Source organism: Apteryx mantelli, chromosome 1 (genome assembly GCF_036417845.1).
Source record: "Apteryx mantelli isolate bAptMan1 chromosome 1, bAptMan1.hap1, whole genome shotgun sequence".
NCBI lineage: Eukaryota > Metazoa > Chordata > Aves > Apterygiformes > Apterygidae > Apteryx > Apteryx mantelli.
The window spans coordinates 124885951-124898785 of record NC_089978.1 but is presented as its reverse complement, the minus strand read 5'-3'; the positions used below and the strand labels follow the sequence as shown (position 1 = coordinate 124898785).

At 36.4% G+C, this 12835-nt stretch overlaps 1 protein-coding gene across 1 annotated transcript in view; it reads right to left on the bottom strand.

Moving 5' to 3' along the window:
• The window catches only part of CBLB (Cbl proto-oncogene B), a 140615-nt gene that overhangs the window by 66965 nt on the left and 60815 nt on the right, over window positions 1–12835 (bottom strand). Inside the window, exon 4 of the mRNA XM_067300840.1 lies at window positions 3262–3408. Within this exon, the coding sequence (XP_067156941.1) occupies window positions 3262–3408 (147 nt within the window). The remainder of the gene's footprint in view (window positions 1–3261; window positions 3409–12835) is intronic.

Genomic DNA, 12835 nt, shown 5'->3' with positions numbered 1-12835 from the left:
AGGTAGAAAATGGATTACAGAGAAGTTTCCAACTAATTTTATTTAGAAATGATGTTTTTCATAATATTCTGAAAAATCATATATTGATCTACTATTTAAAGTATTTCTAATGCTTTCAGATCATATCATACAATGCATTTAGAATTATTTCCTGTGCTACAGTTCATCCAACAGAAGCCAAGATCCAGTACAGCTAACCTTTTTTTTATTTAGTCTATCTTTGAGTAGCATTATCTAATGAGTGCAATTTAAGGGCTGCTTTTTGCAAACAAGTGAGGAGTCTAGGCTTGCGTCCTAAAATAGAGATCCTTCATGGAACATGCAGTGTAGTTCCTCCCAGTGCTACTTCATTTGTGGTGCACACCTAATCAGATTGGGAGGTTTAAAATGGCCCAAAGGGTGGTCAGGTTTTTTCATTTGTTCCCAACACCCTAAATCTTGATGTAGGCTCTGTTTCTAGGGACGCGATACTAGACTATTTGCAAACTAATTTGTCACAACAGGCCCATTCTAAAACATGTGGCCCAAAGGCATATCTGCCATATGTTTCTCAATGGATTAGAAGACAATGTTTAAAAAGCTTCAGGCATTTTGTTTAATGAAGAGATTAAATATAATGCCAAAAAATCTCTCTCTCATCTGTTTGACATACATGCTGTTACATGCTTTACAGTTACTTAAGCACAATTTACTAAACCTGAGGTAATGGCAAGGTTGCCAAGCACAGATCAACTGTTCACTGCTTAGAAGACAGGTAACTAAAAATAGGCAGTGTCTGTTTATTAGAAAAGAGCTTGAACACTAATAACAGGGGTTATTCACCTAGTCTGCAAGTACAGTACCTAACAACACATAACTCAAGGAACTTCCAGGCTATGCTAGATGACAACAACTGCATATGTAATTAACTGGATGTCCCCAAACTGCCTTGATTTCTGGGTATTTTTGGTATATGGATACTTTAACAGGAAAAACATATTGAAGTACACACATCTGGGGTGGTATGAGAGGGTTAGTACTTTAAATATAACAATTCATATTTAAAGTTGCATTTCATGAAGAAATTTAGATAAGCATGGAAAAGAACTGAAGCCGAAAGGAAGGCACAGAAAGAGCTCTAGGGAACCGAAAAGGATTAGAAAGAAGCACTTTGGCAGAGGAGTCAGGAAAAAGCAGAGTCAAGTGAGAGCAGAGGGACAGGCAAAGATAGAGCTAAGTTGTTAAGATGGATTGACAGACAAAAAAAATTCCTCTTACAACCTTGTTCTGGAAACATTTTAATGTTACAGTATTCTACAGTCTGACATCTCAAGTCTGTCTACCCTGCCGTTTCCAAAAGGAAACTGTCAGGACCATAAACTGGAAGGGAAACAATTGAATCCCGCACAGAAAGTACAAATAAGGTAGTAGAGAAACATGCAGAGGAACATAGCAGTGAATAGGGAAGCTGTTCAGAAGAGATGACAGGTGGCCAGAATGAAACAGCAGCTTACAGAAGATGAGATCTGTAAATCACAAGTACAGAAATGGAGCTTGCAATCAAGACAGCAGGTAAGGTCATTCAAGGACAAAACCCAACTGAAGAAAAGGGGGACCAAGAGGAGGTTTAAATTTTGAGGGTTGCTAAGCAAAGAGGAGAAAGGAAAGAAGAGAAAAAAGAAACACTGAACAAAAAAAGATCATGGTTAAGTCATTTTTTCAAAGTTATTTCTTTTTTATTTGCCTGATGTGCTTTTTAAAAGCCTCATCTGTTAGAGAATCCAACATTTCAGGCAAATTATCCTGCAGACAGTTATCTTTTGTAGGTATTTTGAAGATCTTCTGCACATTGACATGGGCAACACAAAACATGGTCAGATTCCCTTCCTTTAATAATAAGAAGATTGATAAAGTGACTTTAGCACGGTCTAACATTATTTTCATGGGAAAGAAACTCATTAAGAAAAGACTGGTTAAAGTTGTCAGACCACACTATAATGAACCTGAAAGCTGGAAGCTAGCAGTAGGTATGTTTAGACTAGCAAAAAAAGGAAGGGAAACTGGAAAATTTGCACTGAAACAAATCACACAGTAGAAGTGCCAACCTCCTATGCTGGTATTTTATATAAAAAAAATTAAAGACTTCTTTTAAAGAGATACTCTTGCTCAAAATACATTGAGATGGTGGCAGGAATTGTTCTGTGATTCTCTATGGTCTACATCATGCAACGTATCTGACTAGATGACCATAACGGCTGCTCATCTTCGAAACTGCAAGTCTCTTGTCCTCTCCCTCTTACATCAGTTGTGTTCATAAATATTGCATATGAGAAAGTGACCAAGCTATGAATCTTCTATTCAACTGCATCTAAATCACATGCTAAATTATTTAGTAAAAACAAAACCAAAAAAACCCACCCCAAAACAACTGTCTACTTTTGTATTTTCACTTTTGCATTCTATAAGGATTTAGTTACACATCTACAAGTCATGCGTTAGCACCTATTTTATGACCGATGCTTAAACATTAAGTTTCTCCAAAACCTGCTTTTGATTAACTGGAGACGTGAGCGCTGAAAGGTTTGTCTTCCTCTTTCTATAACAGAACCATGACAAAAGAAAACATCGGTTGCCTGTGACTAGGTTACAGATATCACAATTGTAAAAAATATATATATATATGTATAATAAAGGATAAAAATATTAACTTCAATTACTTAAAAGAACACTAAAAATATAAAAAAAGTTTATAAATAACAAGTAAAAGATGGAATAAAGAAATATATTGTCCATGAAACCAGTATCAAGTTCCTAATTCAGACTTTAGGGTTGTCGTCAGTAGTAGTGTGTGTGCACGCGTGCATGTGTATGTGTGTATACATACAAATATACATACACACACAACACACACATATATATATGGCCGAATGAAAAAACATGATTTGTCATGTTTCTTTTAAAAACAACATATTATCTTCATCCTAGAATGAAACAGCCAACCAACTTTATGCAATCGAATACAATTTATGATTGATTTTAAATGCCCTTGACAGAACTTTTCATGCATTTTTATTCATCTTTTGAGTGGAAATTACTCACAGCATCACAACAATGTTGCCAGTACTGAATTTAGCAGTCCCGGCTAATTTAAAGACATGAAGACATGGCGATTAAAATCTCCACCCACTTATTTATAACCATTATTTGAATTTTGAAAATACTGTTCCTTTTCATGCTTATCATTAGAAAGAACAAAGAATTTTCTAAATTTTTAGTACTTACTTGTCTCCAAAGAATTTTCTCCAGAAATCTGCAGCATCTGCTTTTGTGATACGGAAGTTATCACCCTGGAATTGGCCATTTGGAAAAATAGCCTTGATTTCTGCTAGCATGTGGCTGAAGATGAGGGACAGCTTTGTTAGGTTTCTCCTGCAGATGTAACAGAAAAAAAAAAGATCCAACCCTTAAACTTGAAAAGATCTTTCAACATCTCATACATCCTGCATACCTGTGTAATTATCATTGTCTAACACAGGAAAAACACTGAGCTTTCAGTTGAAAGCCCATCAAACAAATACAAATTTGTACTTCATCTTTGCATGCATTTCTGCGGATTTATTGTAAGTCTCTATGAATATAAAATAATTTGTTCAGCAACAGAATTGATTTTGGGTTCTGGACTGGATATTCCAGACACCTTCTTTATCTTCATAGTTATTAGTTAATGTGTTTTTGAAAAACATCTCAAAATATATTTTCATATGTGACATCAAAGCTATTTCAGTCCAGGTTTCCAGAAATGTAAAGACAGCACAGGATTACACTTACTCTTCCTTCCTATGGCAGTTCCATTCTTTGGATTCTTTCCAGCTTTCCTTTACTGCAGCCACTTCCTACTCTCCTTTAACTTGCGTTCACTTTAGTTAAAACTTGCTTTCAAACTTCAGCAGCATGTTAGAAACAAAATCAAGCTCCTTTGCTATCGGTTCACTTTCATAAGCTTTCTACACTTTATACCAGTTCATCACCAAAATTATTTTGTTTTTGGGACAGAAGTCCTGTTTACTATAGTGAAAAGAACATGCCATCCTTAAATGCAGATAACCCTTTTCTATGGAAAAATCTGTGGGAGATTGTGGGGAGAGGGGGGAGAAGATGGGAAGAATTATAAGGGTTTCCTTCTGGAGATTTCTTAGGTTATCGTGGGGGTGAAAACAGGGAATTTTACCACCTGACATGCAACTGAGACCACCTAGGAAATTTATCAGATTCTGATGAATATTTTTTATTCTGCTTTATTTTAATAAATTAGAAGTGTCCTGTTTGAAACCCACTCACCTCTCATAATCTCTGGTACTACTTCACAGTGTTTCAAACAATTTAATGAAAAACATTAATAAAAATATGCTTAGCAATCATGTAATTTATAACTGCCTGTAGACAGTATTTTAAATAAATTCAAACTTTTTTATAACTTCCTAGCCACATGAAAAGATTAAGATTCAACTAACAGAATTTTACAAATGCAAGCAAAATAGCCTTCAAATATGAATAATAGAATTTTTCACGCTCAAAATCTCAAAAACAGGAGAACAGATTTCCCAGAGTCTTTCTAAAAGAACACTTAGTATTGAAGTAGCAATTATTTCAGCTAAACTCATGCACAACTTATAACAGAAATTCCGGTGAAAGTTTTGTTGCAGGTTTTCTTATAGGATTTTGCTACCATGAAAGCTATGATAAAGATAACATATTGAAAATACAAATAATTTTTAAAAAGTCTGATGAATACACTCACCCTCCTCACAACACTCTGAATGGCTGTAGGGCTAATTCTTTTAGAGTCCTTTAATTCCCCCAGTCTAATCAGATGTCTATAATTACAATGCCCAACTGTTACTTATTTTCTAGATTTGTCCCTTGCCATCCCCCTTCCTATTTCCTTTGTACTTTAATTACACGCACATGTTTTTTATTTTTTTACTCCTCAGAACTCAAGCCTGATGCACAGAATAAGCACTGGCTATTTTAATGTGGCTTCATGAGCCTGCCTTAGACTCAAGATGAAGTAAGAACCCTTCTGTACTCAGGACAGATGAGAACATGATTTGGTGCAAGACTTAGCAGAGCTGTCCCTTGGGTGGAACACAACGTATATGTCAACATTAGTAATTTACAGTGCTGCAGGGTTATTTTTAGGTGTAAAATTACCTAGTAAACTGTTACAAAATTTGTTAGGGTCATGAGACGGTACCCCTGAACCAACCTGTAGTGAATTAAAGAATGAAGTCACGTATGGGTGCCATCTAGGGCACCCTGCCTGTACTTCCGACAGAAGGCACTTCCTTGCCTTGAGGTTTAGAGCGTGTGCGTGTGTGTATGTATGTGTATGCGGGTGTGTCTATGCGTACGCAGGCGTGCATTGCCTATTACGTATAGCTGCACAGTACAGGCCCAGAACCAGCAACTGGGAGGAAATTGCCAGTAAATGTGCAGTGTGGATACAGTAATGAATCACAGACCCCACTCCTTCCCTCTTTGAACTGCACCAGTCACTAAGGCAGATGCACTGGGTCAAGTTTGTTCTTTCGTTATTCAAGTTGATTAGAAAGGAAAAAAAGTTAATAGGAAATTAACTTGGGTTTATATTTATATAGACAAGAATAAATTGTTTTCATATCAGACTGAGACATTTATTTTTATAGCTCACTGCAAAGCTGACTTTCTTAATGTAACAATGAACTGAAACACATAAAACAAACTGAAACCTTAAGTATGCTACAACCTACACCACAGCATGTATATGGAAGCAAAAAATGATGAATTTTTGATCATTTGTATATGGTAGCTGTATCTCCTTCTTAATTCTGTTTCTTACTGTACCAGATGATTACCTCAAGTTCCTTTTTGATAGCAAATAATAATGACAAATTATGTTTTCTTAAGTTTTTACTTACATATTTTTAGAATTGTAAAGCACATACTGCACTGTTTTTGCTTAGATATGCTTACACGATACCAGATCTCAGCTACTTCCTGGGATAGGGATACAGCACTCACTGATTTCAGTAACGCACACTTTGTCAAAAATGTTTTTCAAGAATTACAGAAGGTGCAGAGATGATGCCATCAGGGTGGGCCACTCATTCTCCCTACCTGTGGATTTCTCTCCTCTAGACATTGTCTATCCTTCCTAGCACAGGCACTTAGGCTGTCCTGGAGAGCCTTTCCAGAGCATCTGAAGAAGCACATGCTCTGTAGCCACTTGGCAGACTGTGCAGCTTCATTCTCCAAGTTAGGATGATTCCCTAGTCTCCTCTTCTCCCCCCCATATAAAGACTAAGCAGCACCAAAAATTTTCCATCTTATTTCCCATACACAACCTTAGGACAAAGTATTCAAGTCCTATTTATTTGAAAAACAGCCACTAGAACTATCAGCTTTGGCATCTCAGTGAGTAATCCTCGTGGAAGCCAAGAAACATTCTTGGCCAAAGACCTGGTCCATCTGTGCCACTTACTTTGGGTCTCATTCCCACCACAAGACTGTAAAGAAACCAACCTTGATAAACTTAGTCTGCATCTCTGACCCTAACACTGGCTTTTTTTTCTCCTGGTCACAAGCAAGACTGCCACAGTGGTAGGGTGGCAATATAAGCGTTGTGCATACCGGCAGCCTGATGGCACAAAACAGTCAAGCAGATGATGCTCTGGAGTAACCCTTTGACTCACAAGATTCTTACAGGGGAAAGACACCCTAAGGGATCATATTGAAACTACTCCTCAAAAAGATGCAATCCAATTTATAGAGAAACAATGGTTCTAAAGCCTGAGCAGCCAGCCAGCAGGGTTTAAAATTATAATATAATTTTACTGGCAACTTCAAACAGGTTACAGATGTGATTTTCTTTCCTCAGCTGTGTTATGCCTAGTATAGGGCACAAATATCTCCTGATTTCAGCAGAGAAAATGGATTTCACCCTGATGAGAAAAACTTTTATAAACTTTCAGAAACCAAAATCAAATAACACTGCCTCTTTTATAACAAAATGAACAGAAATGATCATCCTGCACAATAAAATAGCTATAAGCTATTTTACTATAAGCTATTACTAGCTATAGTTATAGCTAGTAAGACTTAAGAATATTTTAACACCAAATGATGGTATATCAACTGCATTATATGTACTACATAGTCTGAGTTTCTACCATATTATCTGCTATGTTCTCAACACCTATTATCTGATGTTTTTCCTTGGTTCATGCTTAGGTTTTGCTAACTTTTGTCCATTCAAGTTGATGCCATATAGTTCAAACCCTGTGTAGAATTTGACCTCCAAAGTACCAGCTCTTCAGTCACACTTGGCTATTTGTTTGCAGATACGCTGGTACATCACAGAGCTACTGCAGAACACAGAAAATGCATATTTCAGACAGTCTGTTCAAAGGCAGTTGCTAGCTTTGAACCAACACCAGGAAACCTAAGATACAGATATGAAAGGCAACGTTTTCAGTTGGTATAAACTTGCAAAGGTCTATTGAATCAGTAAAGGTCTTCTGGTTCATCAGCAGAAAAATGCATTTTCTTATTTTCAGAATTACTTTTCAGAGTAATAACTTATCCAAAAGTTTTCTAAAATACAGACAGTAAAGCCTGAAAACAAGAATAGTGAGCTTGTTCACTTTTCAGTAAATGACTATCTTCTGAATCAAACTTCCCTTTGAATTTGGGAGAGTGGGGAAAAAAAAAAAGCAGCCAGCTAGAGATTTCTGCGAATATTTCATAATTGAAGGAATTTTCAAATACCCAGTTTTACTGAATTTGAAAGTAAGGCTTAATAACAGAGATGTTACAATATCCCAACCATAACTAGAGCAGCACTAGTGGAATGTCTGAAGCAGAGGCCTACCCTCCTGGATCTATTAAACACTGAAGTGAAGCACGACTGGCATGCAACGCACATAAATTTTGGCTATGCCAGTGTTTTAATCACTGTATGAAAGCAAATTTTACTTTTGGGGAGGCAACATGATCCAGCGAACAGAATTGGATGGGGTATTAAGCAGAACGAGTTCCTTTCTGCCACTGGCTTGATTGATGAAGTGGGATGAGCACTTGTGTCCTGCTTTCTCTGCCTGCATAAGAGGAGGAATTGAGTGAAACACCTGGAGGGCTCCAAACAAATAGGCTTGACAGAATCAGCATAGACCTAAACATACAAATCATTCATAATTACTGGATTTCACAGGCTATAATCAAGACAAAGTCATCTCAACAGCTTGTATATAAATCTCATCCAACAATCTGAAAATGCATAAACCTGCTTAAATATTGCATATGACATCTACTATCATGATTATATGTTACTATCTCCCTTGAAAAGCAATTATTTTTGTTTTGCAGTTACATATACACCTAGAAATAATCCATGGTGTACAAAGTCAGGCTATATAACCTTGTAATTATGTTATTCCAAAAATTAGATTACTACTATGTTTCTTTCTTTGTTGCATTTAGTAAGTGTTTAATCTTTCTGCATCCACACAGATATTCTCTGTTAAAAACAACCTACTATAATGAACAACATAACAGCTTTCCAAGTTCATATAATATATAACTCTATCCCCTGTCATAGAAAAAACGGTTTTTATTAGATCTAGAACCAGATCCATTCGGCAGCTAAGAATATTTTTTCAAGTCAGATCTAACACAAAAGTAGACCAGTCTGTTACTAAATAAAAGATATTTCCTCTACAATTCTTATTTAGAATACATACACAAAGAAGCTCTGTTAGCTGGCAAAACTCAAATCATAATTGCTTATGAATGAAGATAAAAGCAAGTTTAAAAAGTCTTCAAAAGGTGAACTGTTGATTTTAACTTTTAAAAATCCACCCCTCCCCAAATATTAAAGCTTCAAAATCCAAAGCACATGTACAGAGCTCATTTCATATAATTAGTCATATTTAAAACAGATTTCTGATCCATATGCTCAAGTTGCAGTAAGACACAGGGATCCTACAAAATTATGCTACTCATTAAAAGTAAGGGACAAAAGATAGCCTTGTGGTTCAGGTACAAAGGGGGAAGTTAAGACCTATGTTCCTGGAATTGCCACTCTGATCCCTGACAGTCTAGCATTTATGTTTTGTGCCACAAGCTTCCATTCTGTAAAAAAGCACTTTGCAAATTATTTCCTATTTGTATTTTGCCACCGTGATGAAAACCACAGCTGCCCATAAAGCCTCCTGACAGATTACACTTCTGCCATTCCCTAATGACAAGAGATACAGCCAGGAATGCACTAAGTTCATGATAAATCACCTCAAAATTTTTCTGAAGAGACCTGTGAATTTCAGAAGGCATAGAACATGACTAAAAATGACATATGCTACTAGCAGTTCCCTCTTGATAATCCAATACAGTCCTGGCTCATTTATTCCCCTTCCTCTCCTAGAACTTCCCCTTTCACAGACAGTAAAAATAGGAAGAGAAGGGAATGAAAAAAAAATCCTGAACTGCTGCAGTTTTAGAAAACTGAACATGTAGAATACAGTCATGTAGTCTTAACAAATGACCTCTCCTTAACGCTTTAAGGAAGTGAAGGAAACCGAAGGTTCCTGTCAATATGCCTGTAGAGAAGAATCCTGTCTAACATCGTATCTGGCAATCAGTTCATCTTTGGATCTGTGCAATAATTATTTTTAAAAGCTATGTAAGGACAGGGTATTGTCCCGGGACTGAAGTATATGCTCAGGACTAAGAATAAATGTGGGCTCTATTTCCTACTTGTGCTGCTGACTCACAGAAGCACCACAGACAAATGACTTAATCTCCCCATGCTTTAGTTTCTTCATCTGTAAGGCTCAGAGAAAAATGACTGCCTTAAACATGGTGAGATTCAGCCAGAGGTTAAATTCATCACATGCTAAACATGAAGAACAAGCACAAACTTGTAAGATACTAGTTATAGCCAGCTACTATTTTTGTCCTGAATCCCAGAGGAGTTGAACTTATCCTGAGTAGCGAAGAACAACCCCCTTGGAATGTCTCTTTTAGCAGCCCCTTTCTGACAAATACTAGGAGCACTGTGCAAGTCTGCTGCAGCTGTGCTCTTCACGGTGGATACCAAAGGGAAGGGATAAACAGCAGGCTTCAGGTAAGATTTGGGTAAGGATGTTTGGGAAAACAAAGGAAGTTGATCACAGTGTCACCTTAAACTTCCCTCCACCTTTTCCCTTGTTTAAAAATCATTTTACATTGACATACCACTTCCAGCAGCAGCGAGGTTCTTTCCCTTCTTATATTTTTAAGTGCCAGAAGAGTGTCAAAATGGAAGAAGAGAGGTAGCCCTTGAAGGAAAATCAGCTATCATTGCTCCTACAGTAATTCCTGTCCTATTTATGCAAAAATAAAGAATGAACATAGTATACAATAATATATCAAAGAAAGTTGAATATAAAGACAAAAGGAAGGAAGAAGCACAGTTTCTCCAGTTCAGAGACACTCCACAAACTGACAAGCCTATCTGCTCACTACTCTCTCTAATCTTCCATTTACAAGCTGGTGTGGCACTGTGCCTGCCAACATCTCTCAAACAAAGCTCTACCCAAGAATTGTATTTGTGTTTTGCTAAACAAACACTCTCTAAAACCGCAATCACGCTCTACACAACCGCAATCACAAATAGATCTCCTGAGCTGGGCTTTATGGCCCACCTCTAAAAACTTCACTACTGTCCAGAGGACAGTTATCCAGAGTAGATGAATGTGTGAAGGTATTTGTGAGTCCATTTAATCTATTTTCTCACCAATACTCAGGTGTACTAGGTAACAAATACATCCATGAAATGAAAACACACAGAATGTTAGCAAGAATTAGAGTAACAAAGGAAATACAGTCTGCAAGAAGCAGAACAGTTGTCTAAAATGAAAAACAGTGTGTTGACAAGCTAAAGATCTAATCATTTTCCCCATAGTTATTATCTCTATCTACTTATACAAAATGACAATGGAGCTAACAAAAACCTTGTGAATGCTTCTCATGGAAATAAATTTTAATAAAACTGATCTTAAGGGGAAACTGTACAGCATAAATAATGGTTGCAATACATGAAACATTTCAACACTCAGGCTTTACTCAGTTCAAATCCAGTACCTGGTCTGTCTGGTGCCCCCTGTGATATCAGTTGGTGGCCTCAGTCCTTGGGAGTGGTGAGGCAACTGCATCAACAAAATTTCCATTACTCCTAATATCCTTATCAACAGGATAAAAAGTAAGAAAGAGTGATGATTCATGGGAACTATACTATATACTTTCATCCCTAGAAATCTCTCAGATCAGCTAAGAAGCAGAAATAAGGAAAAGCAACAAATAATACAGTAACTGCATTATAAATGGCAAAGAGAATCTAATATTCTCAAATGTCCTATTTTCCTTGTTTTAAATGCACAGTTAACACATAGTACCATTTCATGCATAGTATCAAGATACAGATGTTTCTATCTTTTCCACTTGTAATAATTAAAATGAGCAATTAAAGAAATGTCTGCAATCCTCTACCTCCATCTATACAGTTGCACAATATATGGAAAATATAAAGTGCAACCCGAAAACTTGCCTTATTATAGTTGAAATTGTATTACTTTCAATATTTCAATGCTACATAGCAGTTTATAAAGGATTCATGTAAAAATAAATAAAATGAAGACTTACTTAATATCAGATGAAATTAAATAGAAATCTATTAATTTACATAGACTAAATTGATTTTAATATTTACAAGTATAAATACTTCATGAAGAATAGTCAATCCCATTACATTACAGATATCAACATAAACTAAGAGCTAACAGATTTATTGATTTTACTACTGAAACTTTTAATTGAGCTTACTATTAAATCATGCTCTCAAAAAAAAATGTAATAAAACTAAATCTGACATGCATATAGATAAGAAATCAAGCTGGAAACTGTTTTTACTTTTATTTGCTACTTTTTAAACTGTCAGTTGCTGTTGCACTACTTTTGCACTTACCAATATCAACATGTTATTTAGCATTGTTATGTTTTCTCCATCCTCCTATGTGGACATCTTTGTCTACCAAGATCCGATGGCATTAATTTAACACTGTCTTAAGTATAAAGTCAAAACCTGTATATATAAATGAAACTGAAGTTGTAACTGAAACACCCAGGAACTGGGCTAAGTCCCTTTTTTGTAAAGCTGAATTAAGTAACGGCCTATGTTAATATGTAAAACTTTTTTAAAGTGTGAGTGAATTAGTACAAAACAGGAAAGGAGTGATTAGCATGCTTTTAACCTTGTCCAAAACTTAAGTGGAAGGAATATTCAAAAAATGGCTTTGCCAAAATAAAGTATACTGCAGGCTCTTGAAGGCAGAGGTGTGGCCAGTATGATTCTATAATTATTGACTAGAATAGTAAACATCTTGAATTTCATTGCAATGTGAGGTCGCCATTATGATCCCTACTACTGGTGTACTAGAAGTACAACCGGTAGCATCAGCAGGTGCTAAGATTTCCCCATACAATCATCACCCCAATTATTCTCATGAGGACTACTTGGATTGGAGTTTATCCATGCCGTGGATATCAGTTCAAGCAAAGCTGCATGCAGAAAGGGACACCTGTGTATGTAGTGCACTTGAGGGACTCTGGAAGGGATACAAGGTTGAGTTTGGCACAAATCCTGCTGAAGCCAACAGCAGCAGCCCAAGGGCCAGGGATGGCACAAGAAGCTTCTGACATGGCAATATGGTTTATCAGCTTGAGAGAAATCCAATATGAGCAAAGAAAAGTGGTTTAGTTTGTGTTGTGCTTGATTTACTTAGTT